The sequence below is a fragment of the Calliopsis andreniformis genome, chromosome 5, assembly GCF_051401765.1.
Source record: "Calliopsis andreniformis isolate RMS-2024a chromosome 5, iyCalAndr_principal, whole genome shotgun sequence".
In the NCBI taxonomy this organism is placed as follows: domain Eukaryota; kingdom Metazoa; phylum Arthropoda; class Insecta; order Hymenoptera; family Andrenidae; genus Calliopsis; species Calliopsis andreniformis.
This window is the reverse complement of record NC_135066.1, coordinates 3,893,793-3,919,458: the sequence shown is the minus strand read 5'-3', so window position 1 is coordinate 3,919,458 and position 25,666 is coordinate 3,893,793. Positions and strand designations below refer to the sequence as shown.

The window sequence follows — 25,666 nt, the reverse complement described above, 5'->3', positions numbered from 1 at the left end:
CGCGCACTCGAATGCGCGGAGTACGAGGCGAAACGAAAGTCACTTTGTCTGCTTTGATGCGGTACAAAGGTGTTTTCTGACAAAGCAATCGGGTTTCATTAAGCAAGCTGGGTGGAAGAGTGGTCCTCTGGGATGTGGGTAGCCTCGAATATCATGGCGAACGTTTAAAATTATTGTTAGCGACTAGGCATCGAAGCAGAGCACAACAACTTCCGCAGCGACCTGTTCTAGGCTAATTTACCGCTCGCTGGAATGATAATGACCTCTGCTTCCTGTCTCAGTCCGCAATCCTTAGCTCCCATCTATCTTCTAGCACCCACCGAGGTGATACGTTACAGACTTTCTAAGACAAAGAGAACAAATGACGAAGTGCCCGGGGCAACGTAGTAGCTCGTAAAAGAAGCCACGGTGTCAGTAGCACGCTACAAGGCCAAAGCGGAATGGCCTATTTTTGGCTAATTTAGTGGCCACTAGAATGGCAATGACGGGACCACCGTCCTCTCGCCCTTTTTCCTTCCCTTCCCTTCGCCAGAGGCCCTCCCTCTGCTGGATAGCCACTCGAACCCTTGAAATATGGTTACAACCCGAGAGACCTCGAACCCTGAACACCTTACGGTGTCCAGGCGGAATGAAACTCTGTCTTTATGGCCTGAGGGGACGCGCTGGCATCTCGGTGACCCTGAGAAACAGTTCAACTCGCGTCTACCTATTCCTATCCCGTCATACGTCAACCGATTCTACTGTTTCTGTCGCGAAAACGAGAAACGAAATTCTACTTACTTCCAGAAGACGACGGACACGATCGCTGCCATCAGGAGGAGCACCACCGCGCAGGTGATGATGAGGGCGGTGCTCTGGAGCGATGGATTCGTGTGGTACGAAGCATCGATCATCTGCAAAGAAAAGGAACGCTCGTTAGATAATGCTCCGCAACGATTTAAATGCTCTCAGACGTTCACGATGCAAATCGATTCGAACGCCTTCGAGGAGTCATTCACGGGGGCGGATAGCAGCAAGTGTTCGATGAATACAAATGAACGCAACAAAGTAAGCGTTCCATTGGCACGTGCGAACCGTGCACCGACCCCGAAGATTAATTAACGCTTCGGCTGAGCGTTATTATTGGTGGCTCCAGTAGACTGCCGATAAACCTATGTGTACCGATAATGATCCCGCGGCAATGGTTGACACGTGTATTTAACGTGGCAAGTAAATTTCGCAAGATTTTATGTTGCTACAAGCTACAGGCTATCTACAGGATTTACTGTACTTATTTCAGTCACTTTAATTTGATTCGACTTTGCTGGAGGAAGCTGATATCTCAGGGAAAGTATACGGTACGGTCCCCTGCACTTATTATTGCAAGAATATTACGGATTCCTGCTAAGTCGATAAGTAAAGCAGGACGCTGTTAGATGTATTTCCGCGATAAAACGTGCAACAACTCGCGTTGTGAAATCATCGGGTAGCATGTAATAATCTAAAAACGCTGCCAGGCTGCGTGATGAAACACAGTTGCTCGTTATACCGCGGATACTCCAATAACGGAAGTGACGAATTAACCTGTTCGCTAGCCATTTTCTTGACTGGAAATGGCTTCTATGTATTTCAAAGTGATTATAGAGCCAGTAATTCGGTTTACCCATTACAAGTGCCACATATAAAGAAGTAGAAAACTATTCTCGAAATCGTTCAGTTGCCACAGTAGGAAGACGCGAATCACGTCGAGGAACGATCGAGAAAATAGTAAAATACCACTCGCGACAGGAAAAGATCGAACAGGCGACAGAAACTGCTCGAAATTCACATCGAGGTCCTCTATCCCTTCTGGCGTCGTCTCGTATTCACCGCGAGGACCGCGTGGGCGCGAGCAGCCCTCGTAGAACGCGTGTCACGCGTGCTCGACGCGAAGGGAAGAGCAGAGCAGGGGCGTCGGCTGGCGGCGTTACGTGGCGCGCCTGCGAAAAGGGAAAGTGATTTTTCTGCGATAGATCTGCGGGAAGGAGAAACTTCCTGTCGGAGGAAGAAACTTCTATAGCCTCTGTTGTTGGCGCGAGCACCATTGTGACGAACCGCGGATCGATATTGACGAACCCGAGCATACTCGACTACCTGGAGGGCGCGAAGAGGAATGCTCGGTGGATCGAAAGAACGCGATTTGGGACCGTCGATTTAATGCGTATCGATAAGCACACCCCCCAACTTCCTGCGGAGTATTATGCTCGGTCGAGGGATATTCCGGTGGCTGGCGACGCGCCAGAGACACCGTTCGATCAGGAGACATTATGATCGGCTGCGCAGCGATGCTCTCTCGAGCACCTTCGCTCGCCAATTCCCTCGGTGTCCACTGTGAAATTTATGGCCATCGCGCGAATATTTACTCCCCGTCTACCGAAATTTCAAATCGTAAGCAGCGAGCGGGGACAATGAAACGTACGAGGATTTTCTTCGATGCTCGCCGAAACCTCGTTTCGAAGGAGATCATGGGAGGAACACTGGCAATTCGATGCGCATCGATAAGTCGACTGCTCTAGGAACAGTGGAATACGCGCGGTGGAATATCGTTGTACGCGTTGTTTGGCACTGGGCCAAGAGAAGCAGCATTTATCAAAGGTTTCGCGCGCGAACGTGTGCGTTGTTTCGATATGATCGCATCTCCTCCTCCACGCGAACATATAAGTCCCTCTTTGCTCGGGAGTGAGCCCCTTTCCAGCTGCTCTTAGACCAGACTCGTCCTCTTCCTTCTCGCGCTGGCTCATCGCTCATCATTACGGGGATATTAATGGCGTCAGATAATGGATTCAGCCGAGAGCTTAGCAGCCAGTCAGAGAATTCCTTCTTCGCCGCCTCTCCCTTCGCGTTTTTCTGCTCGGGGTTGGAATTTGGGAAATAAAGCCAACCGCGGTGATATATCGTCTGCCTTGGCGGAGAGGGTACTTCTGGATCGATCGACGAGTATGCTCGTTAAATATTGGATATTTGCGTTTCGAAATACGTAGACGCAATTTAGAGAGGACGTACATGCCTAGGAGCGGACGGCGAAGAAGTGGTCGGGCCTTCCCCGAGGTTCCTTTTCTTTTTATCGGAAAACGACGCAACTCTGCAGGGAGGCGACGTTCTGTTCGATAAAACCGCGAGACTGCGGCGAACCGACGGACAGGACGAAGGACGAAGTCTCTGCTCCCTGAAAACGGAGAATTTGTGGAACACGCGGCGCACGAGGGACAAGAAGATACCGCTGGTTACCGTGTCCACGCCTTGCGCTTTTCCCACGATCCTGCGACAAATGCGTCCCCAGAGTTGCCTAAAAAAGCCTCCGCGCTTTTCACGAGCTTCCAGGTTTTCTTCACCGTCGACACAATTTCCAAGGTGATTACAGAGTGAAAGAGAGGAGATAGCTATGGGCGATGTATCGGAGTTTGGAGAAAGGTATCCAATTACCGCACAAAAAACAGGCGAATAATTAAGAGCTTCTAAGAACAATGGACGAGAAGAGGGGGGACGAATGAGGCCAATGTATCCTCTGATCCCCCGTTGTTATAGCTAGCTGTGCAACTTTAGCCGACATCGGCTCAGGGGTAGCGCGATACTCTCCCACGCGGGAAACCATACGTTTCAGAGATGGTGCCCGCGGTACTTACGATTTTGCTTGCTCTGATTCAGCATCAGCGAAACAGAAACCCGTAACCCGACTCGGGTCCCAATTAATGGAATCCTAAAGGAAAGCTGAACACGTGCACAGTAACGATCGTAAATTCCGAGTGGAATTGTATCGCGGATCATGACGAGCATCTTGCTCCATCGGCTCATCCCCTTCTCGATTTCTTGAGAAAATGAATCATGAATGTGTTTCTCGGCACCGGTGATTAATTTTATCGGATTTCTACCGATAATGACGACAGAAGCTAGCGACAGTTTTCAACCTACGAATACTGATGACGGCTTCGATGCGATAGTTGCCAATACATCTATTATTATTGGTAGAATCTCTATCTACATGAAACGTTATAAATTGAGAAAATTGATGCAACACTTTCCAATCGTATTCAGATATTGTCATGAAACTATGTGACATATGTAGTTGGACTATTGAATATTGAATAGCGTTAAGGAATATGAAAGGCTGAGGGCTTCAGCTTCTTGCAGAACAACGTTGTTATTGTCTGGTTATATTAGGTGGGACGTTCACTGGATACCTGAATTTACCACGCTATATTTCTGACCAAACTGTACCTTGATGGTCATCGTGTACGAGTAACTTGGGGACACATTATTCTAGCAACGAGTATCAGGTCGCGTGTCAGGGGAACGCAAGCTGAAATCGGGAAACTATATATCAATTAAACGGAAGCTGGCATGCATACGCGCGATATGCGAGCGTGTACGCGACGCGATCGATCGCTCAAGCTCGAGGATTCTCTCACGAGCGCCGCACCAATGCGTCAACGATACCATCGCGACATTGTTTATGGGTCTGTGGCCAGTTTGCTTCTGGATTCGTATCGCCATCAACATCGTGTTACCCTCAAAATTCCCGGCGAATGCCAGACGTTTTACGTGGGCCAATACTACTGGTTAGGAAAACTGGATGCCCTGGTTGCTCAGGAACGCAAACCGATGATGAGATTGTGACAGAGGATAACAAACTTGCCACGTTTACAGAACGAGATCCGCTGCTCGATGCGTGTCCTGTTTGTGAAGCGCACGTGTTCTCTGCTTCCAAATGTGTTTCCTCCGATGTCAAAACACGTTCCGGGCTTTCAGGCTCGCACGTAATTGACAAGTAAAATACATTGTTAATCATTGTTGCGCATCGTATAGTTTCTAATTAGCCATTGCTCTCGCAGCGGCGCGGGCGTACAGTCCAACTGTTATTGGTGCATCAACCGCGTTGTTAATGTCTCCATTTCCTTCGTGACAATTATCCAGGGATTCTTGGAAATCAACGCGCACAGGGAGAAACGACACAGTCCTCGTTTACGACTCCCACTTTATGGTGTTGTCCTCTGTTCTCGTGCTATAAAAGCAATTCCAGCACGAACGATGTCGTTATTGCCTCGTACAATTCATTTGCAAGCGAGGCGAAATCCCTTCGCGCTATCGATCCACGCGACTTTCCTGGAATCGCTTCCCCGTTTTTACCGATCGAGTCTCTGGTATCGGCAACACGAAGACCACCCCTGAAACTGTAGCTCCCCGACAATGAGGTAGTCGAAACCGATTAACGCGAGGCAAGAAAGAAAGAAAGCAAACCGTGGGAGGATCGAGCGAGGGATTGCGTTTTCAGGTCGAAATCAAAGCGTAACGGAGTCTCAGAGTCGAGCCCTAGCGAGGCATCGCTCGATCGTGGATCCCCAGGTACCCCCTGGAGCTGTATCAGATCGTACGGCGACGCAAAGGCGCCTCGATCGGCGGTTTTCGTTTCTCTCGAGTTTCGGGCCTCGGTGGCGCACACCAGACACAAACGATTCCGCGGTTACGTTTCTCGATTAATTAGCGTGCCGTGGTTAATGAAGCCAGACAGAAGAACGGGGCGGCAAGGGGCGTGAGCTGGAAGGTTCGCGGGGAGCCACGGAGGAAAAGGAGAAACCGTCTGTGCTCCCATGGAATCGATATCGCGTAATACGATCTCGCTGGGTGAACGCGCGGATATTATGTTCCCCGGGGGATGGGCGCATATCGTTCGGTGAGGGGGCGGGAGGGTAGGGATTCGAAAAGCGCGGTCCATTCCGGGAGTATAAATAACCGTTCGCTGGCCCTGTGTAACGTATATTTTAATGTCACCCCTCCCAGTGTGACGTATTCTCTCGCCGCTTAAAACGGCCCCGCTACTTCCCAAAAAGCTTCTCCTCGTTTATCATGCGAGTGATTCAGCGGCCGGAACGCGACTGCTCCGAATTTCACTTGATTCCAGTTATTAATGGATTCCGCGTAGCCTCGTTGTAATTTCGTGTTCGATGGTGTTGCAGCTTTATGCTCGTCTTTCGACTACCACTGAATACTTGCGAGGAACAAGTTGTTAAACAGATAATAAAGAATCTGACAAAGAAACCAACAGCTGCTGGGGTCAAGGAGGATTTCCCCAACAAAACCGAATTCAAACTTTCAAACTTTCAAATTTTCAAATTTTCGAACTTTCAAATTTTCAAACTTTCAAATTTTCAAACTTTCAAATATTCAAATTTTCAAATTTTCAAATTTTCAAACTTTCGAATTTTCAAATTCTCAACTATTTCCTTCAACTTTCTGAGTCTCAATTGTTAGAAATTTGTATTTAAATTTTGAGTGACCCTGCCATGGTACGAGGGTTAATACTTTTTTTTGGTTGCTGACCACCCTCTTTTCTCTCCCTTTCAGTTTCAAAATCAGCGCAGCGTAATATTAATACCCCGCGGAAAAAGCCGAAATAAATATGCGCATAGCTGGCCCGTGAAACGCGTATGAACATGCATGAGCCTGTAAAACATTCGATTTGCCGTGGAGGCATTAGCATGAACGGCACGTCCGCGACAATAGCGGTCGATCGAAAATCGTCTCGTTGATTTAACAACTCTCCGCGGCCGTACACACCCTAGGGGTGGCTTTCTCTTCTCGTCCCCTGTCGCATGCCAGCGGAACGCGTCTCCGCTCTCGGTCGGCCGGCCAGGACACGCTAATTACGCATTTGTTCAGGAATTTGCATGCGTTACGCCATCACGTTGCCAAGAGTTTACGTGTCCGCGTCGTAACGAATCGTTACGAGCCGGAATGACCGTCGCAATCGACGACCTGGCCCCGATGCTCGCGTCCGACTCCCCCGCGGCCCGGAGGGTCACGATCGGCACGTTTGCAGTGCGTTTACAGTGTCGCGTCGGCGAAATTGTCCTATTGAAAGTCGTCTCGTTAGACCAACGATTCTGACCAGCGTACCCCGTGTTGAATCCGTGATGCGTTATTTTTTTTCTTTATTTCTCTGGCGGGGGTCCCTTGCACCCTTTCCCTCTGAACCTCCATTTTGTTCCTTTTGGGGTAAGTAAAGTGTTGCTTGTGCTTTGAAGACAAACGATCCTGTACTTTTCTTGAGACGATTGTTAAAGATATTCAGTCTATTTTTTTCTAGAGGAAACAGAGGAACAGTAGAATCTTCTCGTTTGATATTTCAAGCGAACGGAAGCTCGATTCGCAGACGCTTCGAGTCCTTTCCAATCACAGTCAGTCCACTTTCCGAGGCAGCGATCGCTCGCAACGACGCGGTCGATTCTCGAGTGTCCCGTGGAGAGTCAGTTGGTTGTTTCGGCCCGCCCGACCGGCTATTTATCCAGCAAATATTTCCCCAGTTATTTTTCCATTCCGCTTCTTCTTTATTGTTTTCCAATCACCGGCCCGACATCGATCGTTCCTTTTATTCGTGAAAAACACGACTCGGTCGTTCCTATTGTTCGAGCTGTGCATCCTTCTTTACTCCCCATCCCACCCTCCGCCGCCTCTCGATGTGTAATTTGCAGGGGAAATTGCCTGCTAGACGCTTTCGACTGTCGCAATGCACGGACGAAAAAAAATTCCGCGAATTTCGAGGGATCTCGCACGATCGATCTACCTCCATCAATTCTCACCGCTTTCGACAACCGCCAATTTGCTGCCGCGTCGCTCGTGCCTCTTCGATCGGCGTTCTTGTGCCGCAGCCAGCGACATCCTCGTTCCCCCGATATGCTTATTTATTATGGATAATATTGGAATTGGATTCCACGAGGCGGGACTCCTGCTGGTTCTCGTCCCGTCTGGTCCGACGGATTAGCCGAGGAAAAGGAGGAAAAAAGAAGACCGCTGACGAAGGACGAGAAGACGAAAGTCGAGGAGGAGTGGAGTGGCTCCTCGTCTCTAGGATGATCGGAGAAAACCCTTCTTATCTCGAAGGATAGGTCGAAAGGTCGGTCCTCGGGGCGTTCTTGTTTATTCGCCTGGTCGCAACCCCCTACTCCTTTTTATCTCTGCGGATTCGCCGCGTGGAGAAAAAGCCAGAGCCAACAGACGCGTAAAATCCGTGTACACGCTTTTTCTCTCTCTCAACCTTTCTCTCCCTCGCTCCAGCTGCCGATAAAACAACGCGCGTTTTATTGCCAGTGTTTTCTTGGCCGACGACGGAAGTAGTTCATAAATATTTGATGCGCTTAATGGAATCTCATACTCCGTGCGCAAGCTCGTCGCTCTTTACGCTTCGATCGCTTTTGAACCGAAGTTAGGACACCCTGTCCAATGAACATTAAACAGATTGTTTTGGTTCGTCAACGAGCTTCACTGGATCAGCCCCCAATCCTACAGAATAATCTCGAAATGAACAAATATCGCTTCTCATTTTTGCCGAAAACAATCGACGATAGAGGGGAATTCATTTTTCCACCCCTGCCGCAGTTTCGAGGGGTTAGAGACTGCCCGAGGTGGCGAGGATGGCAAATGATGGAGATTATGCCGGAGGCGAACTTAATGACGCAGACATCAACATTCCGGACGCTCTTTAATATCGGGAGTCGATGAGTCTCGTAAATCATTCGACTACTAATGGAATTCGACCGAAGACGATGAGAGTGAGATTGAGAGGCGCTGATAATAATTAATCTCTCTAAGCACGCTATTGCTTCCAATTGAACAGCAGAAATGCTTGTCCCCCACATACAGAAATTGAGAAATCACTCAAGGAAACAAAGTTGAAAGGGGTTCACTGATCCTCTTGCAAAGGGTTTCCAAAGGATTCCCAAAGGGAACTTGTTGCCTGGAGTCCTCGAACCGAGGAGACCCTATTAACATCTCGAAACGTCCTCTGTTCTAAACATTATCGCAGGGATCCCCGAGCATTAGTCGCTGTATTATTGCGAGCAGCTCGCGAAACGCAATTCCAAACGTATAATATCTGGTCGCCCTAAAATGGCGCAATATCGTGGGGGATGAAGGCGGCGGGGCGAGAGCCAGAGGGGATGCAAGACACGGGATACTATATAGAAGTGTTTAACGACACGGAGAGCAGCATTCCGGACGTGCTTTAATATCGCCTACCGTTTCATTCGGGACGCGCGACACTCCTCGTCATCCCCCGTCGGATATTCTGCCTAAAATCCACTCACCCTATCCTGTCGGCGGCCGACGGTGCGCCGTCAACCCTTCTGGCTGGCCACGTGGCGCCCGTGGGGCGAATTGTTTTTGATATTCGAAACGGAACGAATGCGGTCCCGCTTCGGTGAACGCGACGCGAAACGAGCGGTGCAACCCTTTCTGCACCCTCTCGGCTTTATCTCTCGCCTCTGCTCCACTCAGCCTGCGTCTCGCAGCATTATATCCTTCCGAGGCTCAGTTTTCTCGATGGGAATGAGAATTTGCCTCTCGAAGGGAGAATTTCCCCCTCTCCAGGTCCAGAGTTTCAGTAACTGAGTCTTTTTTCTGATTAAACAACACCAAGCGTTGGACAGTACGATCTTCAAGGAACGAGAAGCTGGGAGATGCCTTCTTTCTCCATTCAACGTCACGCTTCATAAATCTCGATGAAAGGAACGAAAAAGATCGACGATTGGGCGAGCTGTTTGGCATTCCAACCCTCTAGGCGTCGTCGTGAATGTGATTTCGTCGCGCCCAAAATGGCAAAGAGATCGCGTAATAACCGTCCCATTCTTTCGACGTGCAACTCTCTCAAAGGAAGCTGGGAAATGTTTTCGCGTGGGTGAAAAGGAAGCCACGAATTCAGCTCGTCGCTCGCTGGGGAAAAATATTATCCGACCGAGATTCCGGGGCAGCTTGAAAAATGCTCCGAAAGATTGAATCCTGCGTCAGCGAAGCTCGCGGCGTGCAAGACACGTAGGTGGGTACGGGATGAAAATTTCATTTCGAAAAAAACTCGTTATCCCTCGCGTCAACGTGGCAGGACTGAAAGCCAGCGTGGCATTAATGCTCATCCACCAGTTTATTCCTGGTAATATTTTAAATCTTTCGGGAATATCCTGTGTAAGCTTTGGCTCTTTGTTGCTTGTAACCTTGGGGGAGACTGTACTGAAAGCGAGCCGTGTGCACGACCCGATTCTTACGTCACTTACCCAGTTTTACTTTGACCTGTTGGAGGTTTTAAGTTGCCACGTTAATTATCCCGCGAATTTAAAAGTTTAGACGAAGCATAAAGCTCTAGGGAGATTTCTGCTGTATTATTCGCTGTTACATTCTACTCTTGGCCGTGCTGCGTATGCAGGTTACCCACAGAATTCACAGATTAAATTACCTCGCCTTGCTTGCGAAAATATAATTTTCTCTTTGAAGAAGGCTGAGTCTTATTTCAGAAATTGTCAAAGGCAAATCACTGCTGGAAATTAGTGGACATGTTGTGCGTCGCTGAGTTTCCGTATCAGTAAGCTCTATAACGGGCGGTAAGCCTCTATTCCCAGGTGCGTTCCGGGAATCGAAGACAAATGAACCTCGATGCAAAGTCTCTGTCTCCTCTCCGATTGCTACTCGCGTGTGTCTTCCCTCTGTCGAGGGAAACAAAGTTACGGCCGAGTAGGAAGATATTGTTTGCCAGGAAATGGAAATCTTTGTGGAAATGCGAGTTCCTGCAATTCCTTGTCTGCGTTAATTTCTCATTTGTTACGAATGAGAAGAGAAAGGAGAAAAGGAAGATCTAAAAACTTGAGACTTTAATTTCTGAGCACTGTAAACTCATCAATATTTACTTGTTTAATGAAGAAAGAGAGAAAGGAATTTTCAACGAAACCTTCGCTTCTTTTTTGATCGATTTCACGGCAACTCTTTCGTGTAATCCTTTCACCGGTTTCGTTGGCGGCACAAAGGAACGGCAAAAGGACGAGCGCGTTTTTACGGGGTTGTCAGGGGTTCTTTACGAAAGATCGACGCCCACTGACGCGGCACTCGGTGTTGGGAAAAGTTCCAATTTCCCTTTTATCGGGAATCCCATTCCATTTCGAGCCTCGCACATGATATTCCCCCGAACCACAGGATTAAAGGGCGAACCAGGCAATCTCCTTTCTTCTTCACGACGTTTTTGTCGATCGAACATACCCCAATGCAGAGAGCACTGCGCGATCGAGGCACCTCGATTTTTGGAACTTTTCTGAATGGCCTGTCAGTCGAAACTTCTCGCGCCACTTTCGAATCTTGTAATTCGTAGGGATTCAGAGAGCTATAGACTCACAAGGATTCCATCGATTCACGTTTTCCGAGTGCTCACACGATTTTCCCCCATCCCATACTTCGTCTCGTCACTCAACTACAGAGACGACCATTATTTAAATTCCGTCTTCGCTGATTCATCGTTTCAACGTCAATCTCTGCTGGCTCCGTGGAAAGCTGTTAGCCCAGAGGAGAGACAGAGAGAATCGACGGAGGAGGAAATCGATCCAACGAACCGTTTCGAGAAGGAAACCGGGACGCGGTTCGACGATGAAAAGGAGGAACAGCCGCAACGGTGTCCTCGTGCTGGAAAAGGGGATCTCGCGGTTTTAGCTTTAATCCCCCGTGAACAATGTTACCGGCTTTAACGTTCGTTACACGCAACACGTAATTTCCTTCCTCCCTTCGGTTGGCTGGAACCCTTCCGTGCGACCGCGGCAAATACGCTCCCGGTACCGCGGGGTGTTCGTTTGTCTTGGGAGTGCCGAAACGTCGAGCCTCTGTGCTCATTACGCCTACCTTCGATCGCGATCCACTGACCCAATAAACGCCGTGTTACCTATGCCAATATCATCATCCCACCTGCGGCTTGCACACCGTGTTTAACCCCTTGTTATTATTGATCTTGACAAGAATCCAGTAGCACGCTGAGGCAGACAGAATCATCGCGTGCTTAGGATTTCTGCTTGGTCTACTATCTACGAGTTTCCATTAGGCGTTGCAGATATATGGAGATACGGTTTCGTCTCAGAGATTTTAGTTTCCAAGTGAACTAAAATCCAAATTTTCAGAGGCGACTACCCCTGAGGAGAGCAGCGTCGGAGGATCAGAGATTCCTGTCGACGCGACGAGTTGGCAGGATTAGAAATTTTTTCGTCACACGAACGAGGGTGGGCGGCACCCGGTAATGAAGTAATCCGAGGAAGGAAAAGGTAACTCTGCAGGATCTTCCTTTTTCACGAACGGCGACGAATCGAGGGGAGGATTCGACGTCGTAGAACGCGAGGCTCGTCGTGTGATATTCGAGCAGCCGCCAAAGGGATCGTTAGGCCGAGCAGGGACACGATCCTATTCGAATGTATACACTCTCCCTTTAATCTAGCCCCGACGGACGTCGCGGAGCCTCGAGGACCGGAAAGGGGTGAATCCCTCCCCCTGTGAGAATCTCCTTCTGTACGTCCTCGCTACTCGCCAGCGAATCTCGTATTTAACGGCTTTCCTCAAGGGACACGGAGGGCTGTACAATTCGATCAGAAAGGCGAGTACATTTCTCTCCGTTTATTCTGGGATATCTTTTCACGGATCGCGACCATTGCTTCTGAATGTTCCACGGAAACCGCCGTGACGTCCCGCTTGCTCCCGCATTACAAAACAGTCGCGCCCCTCTTATTTTCTCGAATAAATGCATAACCCTCCCCGCGGTGAACCGTGACACATTTCCTCCTTCCGCTCTTTCCGGGAGAAGATTTATGTGCAACGCTTGCCCCTCTTCTCGTCTCCCGCGGATAAAAAGAAGGCCGAAGGAGCTTTCCTTCGAGCGGCGCGATTTATCGGTCAGTCGATCTCCGCGAAGACTCGAGTCCTCGCAGAAATTGCAGGTACAAAGACGGTCCAAGTCGAGACAGCCGTGAAACAGGATTCAGGATCTCTCCTGTGGTCACGGGAAAGCCTCCAGCTACGGAAAAGCTCGGCGAGGTTTCCTCGCTAATCGCGGCTCCTTCTCTGCGCTGGTGAATCCGTTGCCAAGGAACTCTCGCTTTCCCCGGAGGAAACGCGTCGAGCACGAGAATGGATGACGCGGTCTCGGGACCAGCCTGGCAGAACGCTCGTGTTTCGAAGTAGCCTCGTTTACGAACTTCGAAGCGGCATTAATTCCTGAGAACCACCGCGGTCGCGTGGTTTTTCGCTTGGAAACCGACGCGACAGAGAGGGACGAATCTGTGCCGGTGACACGGTCGAGGAGATGAAAATACAGGGCGATGAATATCAGCGGTATTAAAGTTTAAGCCGCGCGAACGCCTCCCTCTCTGCTCGATGCTCCGCCACGAGATTAAGCTATCCACCTTGCGCTGCGACCAAGATGATGAGGAACGCAAAATTATATTTGTGGTTGCAAGCGAGGCGGAATATATCATGTGTCTTAATTTTGGAAATACTAATATTTAAACTTCTGAATAGCAATTCTATAAAACTTATATGCACTTGTGTGTTAGGCTGTGGATGTTTAAATATGCATTTATGAAAAATTTCAATGTGCATAATAGTACAGGAAACACAGAATATACATGAATATATAAAATACTCAAGGTAAAGCATACGTCATGATATTCAGAAGGAAATAAATCTCTATCTGGGTTCTATATTCTTAGTTCTGTTTGTGAAAATTTAAACCTGCAAGGGCATATGCGGTCTAGTTATTATATTCATGTTTCGCGAGAGAAAAGTTCTCTTAATTTAATCTTCTTTTATTAAAAGTACGTAGAAATTTTACCTCGCAAGTTTTAGGTTTAAGTGTAAATTAGAGTTTCCTGAAAACGTAATTCACGTTGCCCTACCTCACAACTACAGGAAAAATCTGCCGAGGAAGCGACTTTACCCGAAATAAAATTGTGTCCTATCGTGAGACACACTCGACCAATGAATTCTACGCTACTGAATATTACAATAAGTAGGCAATGTACCATCAAATGGGGCGTAAGTATTCCACAGGACAAACTCACTCCTGCGACATTCCGAGCAGTCTCGAGCAACCCTCGTTTGTCTGTTCCGCGCGTGGCGCAGGAAGTTACGCCTCGCTCAACCGTGAACGAAACTTTCGAGGATTCGGGACCGAAGCTCCTTATCCTCTTTCGTCGTCGCCCTCGCCACTTGTTTTCGCCGCTCATCTCGTTTACCGCAACCCCCGGAGAATTAGATATTAGGCAGCAAGGGTGGCGAACGCGACAGCCGGTGTATTCCAAGGGTCGCGTTCTCCGCGTGTTTCCGGCTGGAAAATTAAGACGAGCCACGCTTTTGTGCCCTGCCCGCCGATATTGTTTTACGTGCCACTCTCCCTCGTTGGCCAATCAAGGGGAGCGTTTTTCTTGGCGTCGAATCTCGCCCTGATTTTGCGCAGGGACGTCCTCCTGAATTTCTTCGTGCCCTTTAGGAGGGGTTGGAGATTGACGACCGAGGAAAAACGATTCTTTCTATCTGATCTTGAGACTCTCCACGACTACTTTGCGATTTAGTCGCCTTCCAGTGTGCCTCCCGGGATTTCCCAGGGTTGTTCAGGAATTAACAAGGATATAGAGTCGACTCGTTAGTCATTAAACTTTGCGCAAGTGTTCATTAAGAGTTAATGATGCCATTAGACGTTACCCGGGGGTCAGGATCGTTAACGGTGCGCTCGAAATATCGCGGCATAGGACGCGTAAAGTCGGGGCGTTAAGCGTAATCAAAGAATCCAGCGGTGCTTTCGAGGCAAAGGGTAATCGTTTCCGACCGTGGAGGCTCGTGAATTCAACGCTGAGAGCGGCTTCTGTCGCGTCCCAACGGTTCGGGGAAAAAAGATCCTCGAAAAGGAGGACAGCGCTCGCGCGACGCTATTACCCTCCTCGTGGTTCTCGACGGGATTCAGCGGATCCTCGTGACCATTGCCGCTTTTCCGAGCGTTCTTTATCTCCGCGGAATGCATTTCACCCCGTTTGGCACGTTTTGACGCTCACGTTCCTCTAGTCTTCTCCGTTTATCCCTCTCGCTTTCAACCCTCCTCTATTTACCCCGACACGCGTCGAGTCACCGAAATTCTGCTCGCAGAAAGCTTCAACCAACTTCATTGTTTTCTTCTTGTTTCTCCTCATTCCTCTACTCCCACTCATTATTATTCGGTTTCTTGCCGGCACCGCTCTTCCTGCCGCGGACGCAATCTGCGTTTTTGCTCGGCCACGAGTTATTAGAGTATGGGTTATTAATTACGCCGGGGTTAATTGGCTTTTGCGCAGCGGCCACCGAAAGCAACGATTGCCTCGTACCCTCTCTTCCACTTCTCCTTTTCTGCCTCATTCCGAACCTCCCCTGCCTTAATCTCGCCAGCACTTTCCAAGGTCATTTTCTCCGACCACGAACTAATCGTTTCTCGATAGTTCGGGATTTCTCCAAGATCTTCTCAACCTTCTATTCTCTGCTCTCCTCCTTGTCTCGATAATACTGCTCGAGGCGGCGCGGAAATTCCTAGCAAATTTGATAACGTCACGTTTGAAGCAGCCAGTGAAATTGTTCAAGTAGCACGAGAGGCAAATATTTCCCCGAATTCCCGAGGTCGTGGAAACATCCGCAGCCTCGGAATACCACGAATCGTAACGAGCTCCTCCACGGTAACGACGAATCAGCCCGAAATACGGAGCTCCTTTAGCGCGGATGGCTCGTGCGGGCTGACGATTTTAATGGACCGCAGGTTCGAGGGGGCGAGGCAGCCGATTTTTCCGCATGACCCGGTTCAGGGCGACGACTAACGACGACCCAGCAAAGGGTCGGGTCTCGACGAGCTCAGCAGCGCCCGCTTGTAGTTTCGTTACACCCTCGTTACGATTCCCAGTCCAGCCCTTGATTATTCCGGATACGCGTAAACACCGCGCCACGGCCGCGTGACGAGTCACGCGGAACCAGAGAAACCGTAAACCCCATCAACATTTGGACGGTCAGCGATCCTCCGACGCCTCGGCCCCGTTGCCCACGGAATTCCGACGCCGACCGCAAATTCTATCGCCCCACGTCCGATGTTTCGGCCAGCAGGATATTTTCTGCTAAATTATGGATCCGCGCAACGAGCTCGCGCGAAATTTCGACGTCCCAGCTCTCGTTGAACAAATGGTGAAACTGGGAATTGCGAATGTAAAATATGTCTCAGAGTTCCTCGACTCTTGCGTGCTTTCTGACCCATGGGGCTTAGATTCCGTGTGCTGGACTGCAGATGTTTGATGATTGAAGGAGAAGAGGAAATATGGAGAAGGAGGATCGATAATATTGCGTTTACGTGAAAGCTTCAGAGTCGACGAGTGGATATTTTTCACTGATTTTGAGTGGGATGGTGATGAATGTTAAATGTGGAGCAGAAAATTTAGAAAGTTTAAGAGAGTTTAACAAGAAAACATTGTACACTAGATTCCTGTACCTATAATGTACAGAGGAGACGATTTACAGTGAATTGGAGGAGAGTAATCTTGAATAAGAAAACTTCCAATAACTGAGACCTTATTAATCAAGGTTCTATTGTATACTCCTAATTTAAAGGAATTCTATGATTCTGCTTCTACTCTTTCATCAAATTCAATGATGTCGAAAATGAGTGTTTCGATGATTCCTCTCGAAGTCAGAGTCCTCCCACGCAAAGGGAGTTGTCTGTCGAAGCAACGTCGACAAGGCCGAGGAAGTTTTCACATGCTCGTTTCCACGGAAGCGTTGTGTAAACAGCGGTTGCAACAAGAACCAGTGCAGGCCTGCTAGCCTCTACGGCGTCTGGCTTCTGTACGTGTCACTCCTCCAGTCTAATTATAATTAACCACCGCAGGAGGGGACAGCTCTCCCGAAGAAGGGAAATTCCGATAACGGAAGCGGAGTATCGCAGACATCGGCCGTGGATCGTCGGCCTAGACTAAATATTTCTACATGAACAGACCACTCGAGATTCCTGTTCGCAAGTCCATTGCTTCCTGGCCTCATAAAATCAAGGGTTTCCACTAGAATACATATTTATTCTAGCGAGATTGTAGGTGGCTCAAATCGTCCATTCCATGAGAAAGGGGTGCTCGCATCGATGCACTCTCTGCCGATTTATCACGCCCTTCCAAGGGCAAAAAATATCTTATTACGCGGGTGGAGCGGTTATTCCCTCGCCTTTATGTCGAAGTAAAATCCGTGAACGCCTAGGGAAGCGAGTAGGACGGAGTTACTCGCGAGTATAATAATGCCGCTAACGACGCGAGGAGTTATCAGCCCCCGAGAAAAATCTCGGCTAAGGGCTTTCGACGATCCCCTTCTTTCGCCGAAAGAATAAAAGCCCTACGACATATACCGGATTAGACGACGACTTACGTCGAGCCATGGGCAAAGCCCTAGACAGATTCTTTAAGATTAAGCTATAGTAAAATTTGATATTTATGCAATCGCATATTTAAGGCTACCGCGTTTCAAAGTCGTTGAAAAAGCACCCATTGTGATCGTAGCAACCAGAGCTTACGGCTTCTCGTAAAATAAAAATTCACCCACGATGAAATAAAACTGTTATTCTCAATTAGGTTATCTCAGCTAATAAAAAAGTTTCCAGAAATCATTCGGGTGATGGAGGTATCAGACGAAGCTTAACTTTTGCGTCGACGAGGACTTTTGCTTTTGAGGGAAACTCCTGATAAGATCTCTTGGGAATACAGTAACAACCTACATTCTCCACAATCCAACAATGTAGATTAATGCACAATCCACTATAAAATCGCAGGCAAACACCTGTCGCGCTGAACTTCACGGTTCGCTAGCGCCACGCGAGCGTAGACCTGGCGTTCGTCGTTTCGAAACATGCTCCCGCGAAATCGCAGTGGAAGCGGACAAGGAAGCTCGATAACGGTAGGCCGCGAAAGCGGCGGATTAGTCGGTGATTTATGCGCGCCGATAAAGCACCGGTTGTAACGTAGAAGCGCGGCATGCGGCCCGTTATGCGCGACGCGAATGATTTAGCGCGTTTTGCCAGGGAAAGTTAATGCGTTTGGCGGGGCGCGAGGCCCAGGGAAACGAAGCCGCGTGCACGTGCACGCAAATGGGCATACCGGACGTTTCCGCCGACACTTTACGCGCTTACGTGCCGGCAACGTGCACGCTGATTACGCCACGCTCGATCGCGCCCCCTCCGCGATAGTCGCGATTTAATATCGGCTCTAATCCGCGACACGACGGACATCAAGGCGTGTTCGCGCTGCGGGAGGTTCGGCGCGAGCTGGATTTAATTACCCTGCCAGCTGGCCGCCACCGAGCCTGCCCTGCACCTCTTTCGCCGCGCTAAAGTGTAAATAATTGCCTGTGAATGCGCTGTTCGTTACTCGAATCCCTCTTATTTAGCGAGCCAAGGAATTAGTTAAGAATTCACCGCTGCACCCGATGAATTGCATACTGATTCAGCTCTACAGCGTTTCCCGTTTTTTCGAGTAAATTGCTGTGAAGCGCGAATATACAGGGTATCCTGCGAAGTGTGGTGTAATAGAAGAGGGGATGTTTGGAACTCGTAAATGGAATACGAGACAGATAGAAAAGCGAAAAGGGGGATGTTAAAAGAACCTTTGGCCACCTCGATATGCCAGCGTACCTGACTCAGCGGAGAGATATGATTCGTCGGAAACGAGCGAAATAAATCGGTGCTACGTAGACGGAAAGAAAGCACGCGACTGTCCGCCCGAGTTCCTGCTATTTTATTCCGCGCGTGACAGACTCTTCAGCATAGGGGTGGAGAGGAAGACCGAGGACCTCTGCTGGGATCAAAGGATTCCGCGTTTCGCTCGCGTACGCGTACCTACATTCAGACTCGCTCTCTCGTAATATCGCTGTTCTTCAGCAGCTATTTTCACGCCGCGATGCGCATTACGCGAGGACCACGCTCCTGACGAACAGAGTGTATCACCCTGTATGTGTAAGTATGGTCAAGACTAAATAACTGTATAAATCTATAACAGCAAAGAAAAAAATATGATTGTGTATCAGAAACTAAATTCAGCAAATAGTCGGAGAGACCCAATCAGTGTAGATCAGGTAGGTATCGGTTATTGCGATAGGCAAACCGTCCCCTGGATGCGAGTCCGCCGTCAGACTGGCAGGAAATCCAGGCTATCGACGAAAGAGACGAGACACAATCGGTTCGAGATAATCCGGGCGAGGGTCCTCTCTGTCGATATCCAGGAGGAGGACGTCGACGTCTGGCATCGATTCGCTATCTGGACGCTTCGAATGACGATACGTTCCATCGAACCGCGCCGATAAACGAAACCAATTCCACCCGTGCCGTAATTAACCGTAGCTGCGCCGATACAGCCACTGCGCAAGGGGTCGGGAATAGTCACCCCTTCTTCTTCCCATTTTCCAAGCCGGTTCACTTTTTAGTCTCCCTAGCGTACCTCGAACCGCGTAAACTTCTATCTACGGAGAGACGGCATTCTTCTCCTTCTGCTCGTCTGTCTTCGCGTCCTGCCTCGCGCCTTCCCTCTCCCACACCTCCCTCACGATTTTCCCTCTGCCCTTACCTCGCGCTCTCCCGTTGGCGGAAACAAAGCGGATTCCCAGGCGTAATAAAGAGACTCACCCCGACGCAAAAACGCCATCACTGAGGCCTTCTCGTTCTCCTCTCTCCTTCGCCCTTTCCACCCTTCTTCGTCGATAGGTTACCAAAAAGAAAGACTGCGTCGGAATCTGATTTCGCCACCAACTTTCAGTTTCTTCGTTTCCTTTTCGTTTGATGGGTCGAATCGAGTTCCTCCCCTCGTTTCCGTGGCCCCGTTCTCACCCCTATCCCTTCTGGGTGCTTTTCACTCCGTGGCCAGACGGCTACACTCTCGCGTGGTTAATAGCTCAAACTCCTCCAATTGGTCGCGCTCCTCGCATTATACGTGCGACTTAATCTAAACTTTGTTTCTGTTCTGGGTGGCTGTTGTTTCTCTTATGCCTGTACCCTTTTCCACTTTGGCGACGTTATAGGCTTTCTACCGATAAATATCGTCGAAGAAATAAACCCTGGAGACGTTTGCCGAAAATGATTGCGACAATTTTGCTCGAAGGGGCCCGACAACGAGGGGCTGCAGTACGAAGGAAAGTAGCCCGAAGGAGGGTGGTTTAATAAATACCATGCGACTACTATTCTGCTCTAATAAACTCAGGACAACCTACGCAGGCCGTAGTCTCCTGGCTGCTTTTTAATTACTATCATCCGGTTCGCTTTTTCTCCCTGTACCATTCCATTCTTCTACCCCTTTTGTCTCTTGACTCTTCCCCCTTTTCCCTCTAAATGGTACTTCGACTCTCTGCCTGATGCCTGTTTTTTCTTTGACCTTTTGGCGCTACTTTCCTTCGAGAAACTTTTTTCCACATTCCAACCCCCTTTTCTCACACCCTGAAGAAACACTGCCTTGCGTAAACGTCGAAAGAAGATGCGAATCAGTGATTTCCACGCAGATCGATCGAGGGTGTAGCTTCTCCGAAAATACTCCTGGAGACCCACCCTACGAAAGGGCTGGAACACTAAGAAACTGACTGTCGTAAAACAAGGGAGGCTTTCGCCGATCTAATTTCTTCACCGAGGGAGGAAAGCTCGGTCAAGCTACAGACAAAATGTTTAGCGCAATTTCGGTAGCTACTGCTCCCCGACAGGATGTAGGGGGCAGAGAGTGAATTCAATTAAGGACGCCCGATGCATTTAACGCCCCGTAAAGCCAGACGAGAGGGCGCAAAAAGCAGCAGGGCTCTCCTTCGAAACTCGCGGGATTTGCATGTGCACAGGGCGAAATGTTCAAGCCGCCTACGTCCCGCTAGGTGTGTCTGCGGGTACAGGATGTGGGTGGGTGTCTCGTTCGGTGTAACCTGCTAGCCGACTCGCTCGCAAGCCGCGCCTCCCGCGCTAAATAATTATTTTAGATTAAACTCTCGCTCGCTGCAAGACACTGCTCGATATTAAAGTGATTTAATATAACGCGCCACGGCTGGAAATTAGAAATTATAAGCGGGGATGGCCGCTGTAAATAACGGGAACTTTACGGGAAACACTATCGGGGATTAAAAGGATCGTCCCTCGAATGTCCCCTCGCCTTTTTCTTCGCTACACGGATGTCACTGCGATATCGTGTCCATCGTATCTCCGCCATAAATTAATCCCATAGTTAAGTTACACGAGCGACGTGGGAGTAGGGGTTTTTCGAGAAAGTGAGTTATGTGGAAAGAGGGATCTGAGTGATGGTTGAGTGGCTTTGAATAACTGAGAGACGTACATACTATAGACTCTAATGAGTTTCTTGATTAGTCGCAAATGGAAAGCAAGGCTTCAGTCTGCTCTTTCCTAGTCTTCAGAGAGTTCGAAGAAAAAAATCGTTCTAAGAATATCCATCCAGAACAGTGTAATTTTTATCCTACCAAAAAGCAGATACACGCTAATAGCTAACAGATTCACTAATTTGCGCCACAGTAACGTGTCCAATTTTTTCCTCTCAGTCCCTCGGAGCGCCACCGGATTTCCGTCGCTTCAAAGATTCCCACGAGATTCCGCAGGCGTTTAATCGAAACGAAACGGAAGATAAATTTCGAGGCACGACGCGGCCGGGAGATTCTCCAATTACGCGTAATGATGTAAAATCGTCGAGCGATAATGGGCGACGGGGTTCAGGACGGCTACGGGACACGTGTTCTCTATTAATAGGCCAGCGCCGTTTTTACCCCACCCGAGCGTCGCAAGAGGAACAAGCGGGAGGACGGAGAACGACGATGAAAAAACGGAGGCGAGCGGCAGACCGATGGCGCCTGTCAGGGGTAAATACGCTTTTTAACGTGCCCGCTTAAAGACAATAACAGAAACAGCGCTGTTCCGTGTCCCTGGCACAGCCGTTCTCCTCGCTCTTCCTCGATCCTCCCAGTGACGAGGGACGAGCAGAGAGGCGACCAGAGTCGCGCGCCGAAACGATTACTCTTCGCGGCTGGTCTCACTTTTAACATCGGTCCCGATGAACCCTCTCCTCTCTCTCTCTGTCCTCCTCTACGCGTCACCGCTCCGTCGATTTGCTCGACGATAGAGCGTAACGAGCGAAAGCATCGCGCGAAATAATCCTTACGAGGATCCCCGCGTAAATGGAATTTTAAAGCATCCGCGAGGGGATTACGAACGATCGTAAAAGTTGGGGGATATTATAACTGGCGAGTTAGCTCGTTAGAAAGTCCCTGGCGAGGGAGGCGGAACAGAGAGACGTGTCGTTTAATTACTCGAAACAATTCGCGCACGAAATAATTTCTGTGCACGCGTCGCGACCGCGGATTAAATCGTCGAACTTTCGCTCGAAGGAGAATCCCCGCGAGTTTTGTGGCGAGCAATAAAACAGGCGACGGGGATTAATCGGGTTCGCGGTGGCCGAGATTTATCGGGGCGTAACGAGACCGAGGGAAAAATGAAGCCTTTCGATGTCGCGGGATTCGCGGGGTATTTCAAAGGTTTGTCGCGACCGCGACTTATCCGAAAGTTGAGGCACGCGAGAGCCCTGGGCTTCTAGGCCAGTTCTACAATCGCTTGGGGTAGTTTAATTGGAATTCCTTCCCCGACTTCTACCTATGCGACCCGTAGATCACGCTCGGAGAGAAAAAAGTCATAGGATTCGCGTGGTTCAGTGTCCAGTTACGAGTTGCAGCAGTTTTCAGTTCGCCCTCCGCTTTTCGACGAGCTCAAAGACCGAGCCAAGACGTCGAGGAACGCTTTGTTAAGCAGCCACTTCCGCCGGGGAAAAAGTTACGCGAAGATTAACGGGGATATGGGGGCGTTTTTGTCCGTCGAGATCCCGCGATTCAATTTGCTGGCGCCGGATAAAGAGACCCAGAATTTATCCCGCTGTAAAATCCCGTGCTTCCGATATGAATCGAGCAACCGGGGCGTCGCGTGACGCTGCTTCCTCGACCCGTTCTTTTCTGCCACCTGTTCCGCTCAGTAATCTGGGACTCTTATTCCATTAGGTAGCGTGATGCGTCCTCGGCCAGCATCTACTTCTACAAATCCTCGACTCTACGCTTTATTCGGGGCTTAACTTCTATCTAGGTCAGTTTTCTGCTTTCCCTTTGAGGGGAGAAACAGAGTACCGAAGTTCAGCCCTTCCGCCAAGACGGAATATTCGACAAGTCCTGGATTACGGTGGCGAATATTTTATAAGTACCAAAGGGCTGCGAATTTCTCGAAGACCACCGGCTGGTCCGATGCCAAGGGAACATCAAAGGGAAGATTAAGGGTACGCGTCGATAGTTGAATCAAGAATTAAGGAACGCGTGGTTTGACGGTCCAGCAACCAGCTTAGAGAAGATCCTATTTTCGATCTTCTGCGGTACTCGGTCATGTAGAAAAGAAAGGTAATGGAGAAATCGAACTCACCGGAATGGCGACACAGTCTTCGATCTCGGTGAGGGGTTCCTCCGAGCAGAAGGTGCCGTCGGTGAGGAAGGGTGGCCGAGGGGGTGGCGGCAACCGGAACTCAGGGGGTGGCCCGGGGCACTCGGGGCACTCCGTGCTCTCCAACGTCTCCAGCTCCTCCATCCTCCACCTCAGCGTGCTGAAAACCACACGGAAAATCAACGCTCGATTAATCTTATTGACAGAACTATTAATCGGCGCGGGGAGGACGCTTTATCTCCTCCCAGCTTGCGCTAGTAATTTATTCTTCCGCTTTCCGCTCGCACGCGAACCGCTTCGAATCGCATTGATTCTTTCCCCTGTACCATCGTCTAAATAATTCCCGAGCGATCTCCAGAGCAATCGTCTGAAGGGCAGACGGCCCTTTACAATCGAATTATCGTTAGACAAGGAGTCTACCTCGAATCAAACCGCCGTCCAAATGCTACGTCCATGGGGAAACACAGTGAAACGCTCGCGGAAATCTCGTTACTCTCAGAAACCACGATCCATGCGAGGGGTGCGTCGACAAAACGGTGCCCAACGAGAGAGCAAGAAAAAAGTGGGAGAATCCACGAAACCGAAGGGACGACGAGGGGTCGTCGTTCAGATAAACTCGTTAGCAACCGGGTATCGTCCAGGGAAAACAGCCAGTGGTCTGAGGCGAGAGGAATCGTGAGAGGGTTGGCGACGCTTGAAAAAAATGCCAGTTGACCGGGAAAGTTGGCGGCCTGGGGTTAAATTGATAACGGTACTGGGAACAGAGAGTGGATTTCGCTGGCTAATTAAGAGATACGCGTCTGCTAGTGGAACATTAGGATAGAGCAATGGTCTGACGTGGGTGTGACTCGCGCGAGCGGAGCGAATGCGGTTTTTCGACGCGTCGAATACTGTAGAAAGCATATCCGGGGACATTTAGTTATCATACGAAGCACTTTTAGGTCAAATCGTTTCACTATGCTAATTGTACTCTCAGAGATTTAATCATACCCTCCCTCAAAATGAATGAGTTGTGGGATCTTTGCCTACTTTCTATAGAAGACCCCGCCACGTGTGATTGTATTCCCTTGATTAATTGTTTCGGCTTCTATGTAACCCCTGACAGCATCCTCCTGACCGACGATGCGCGTCCAGACGTCGTCAAATCGGAATTGGATCAGTCGATGCGACGGTGGCCCGATTTGTCATCGACCGCGTAATCTGAGTGATTGATTCCTTCCCCCATCTATCGGGGCGTCTTTAATTGGGCTTATGATTGAGAGAAGGATCAGTGAACAGAGATAACAAAGGTCAATTTATTGTATGTCTTCTGGACTACAGAAAAAAATGGACCATTTTTCATGAAACATACACTATTTTTTCACTATGAATGACATTGAATCGGGAGCATCGATTCCACACCTGAAACGAAAAACGAGGCCAGCCAGAAAGAAGAGTTCTCACAGACACGAAGAGAAGAAACGGAAGAAAAGAAAAGAAAAAGGTATCGGTGATGAAGAGGGTACGGAGCTACTATTTTACGCTAAGCGAGCGAACAGGGCGCAATAGCGAAGGTTAGGTGGCGGAAGGGGATTGGAAAAAGGGGAGGGCGAGTGGCACGTAGGTGGATGAAGTCGAGGAAGGAGAAGAGGAACACGTCCGCGCTCAGTTTAATAAATGCAGCCTTCCTTCCGTTCCGTTTCTTGGCTCGGCCCGATGTTCTACCTCGACGCCCGACGACGCTGGAACCCCGCGGATCTTTCCCGTTTCTTTTTCCACCCCCGTGCCTCCGTCGCCCTTTCCCCGCGCGGCTCTCATTCACATGCAGAGCAGAATGCCGACGAGCAGCCAGCCGAGCACCGTGAAGCGCTCATCTCGTTTCTGGCTCGCAGACCAAATCTCCGGTTCGCGTGATTTTTATTTAATTCGTCCCGATACAGCCCGTTCGTCTTCTTCTGTGCCTCCCGACCCATGCGTATCCCTTTTTGCGATGCCGACCGTATTTCGCTAGAATTTCCTCCAAAATTCAGCCGACTCGAGCCCACACTGGCAATATTCGGAACATTCTGGAGATAGATAGTAGACGAGAAGAAAAATCCACTGCTCACCCTCGGCAGATTTATCGAAGAACGTTCCTTGGATACGTCGCGGCAGAAAGTAGATTTGCACCGTGTATGGTCTGGCCACGATCGATCGAATTTTCGCGCGACGAGCTGAGGATCGAAATACGCGAAGATAGTGGACTGTATAAAGGCAAACGGAGAATTGAATGGAGGTAACCAACACAATGCAGTCTTCCAAAGCCTATCGGTATTTTCCAACTGAGCGAGGAACCGCGTCTTCCGCTTTTTAAATATTCGCTCGACGACCAGCCTTTTCGAGGATATCCATTTTTCTGCTGCTGGAAAA

The 25,666-nt window shown here is 49.4% G+C and overlaps 1 protein-coding gene across 2 annotated transcripts in view; it reads right to left on the bottom strand.

The window, feature by feature from the left end:
* Nucleotides 1–25,666, bottom strand: part of Pxb (putative Hedgehog signaling attenuator pxb) — a 222,406-nt gene that overhangs the window by 30,516 nt on the left and 166,224 nt on the right. The window contains exons 2-3 of one of the 2 annotated variants that reach the window (XM_076378506.1): nt 23,261–23,438; nt 781–893 (exon numbers count right to left, since the gene is read on the bottom strand). In XM_076378506.1, coding sequence (XP_076234621.1) covers nt 781–893; nt 23,261–23,422 — 275 coding nt within the window. In that variant the 5' untranslated portion in view covers nt 23,423–23,438. The remainder of the gene's footprint in view (nt 1–780; nt 894–23,260; nt 23,439–25,666) is intronic. The other variant, XM_076378507.1, reaches the window with a different exon arrangement.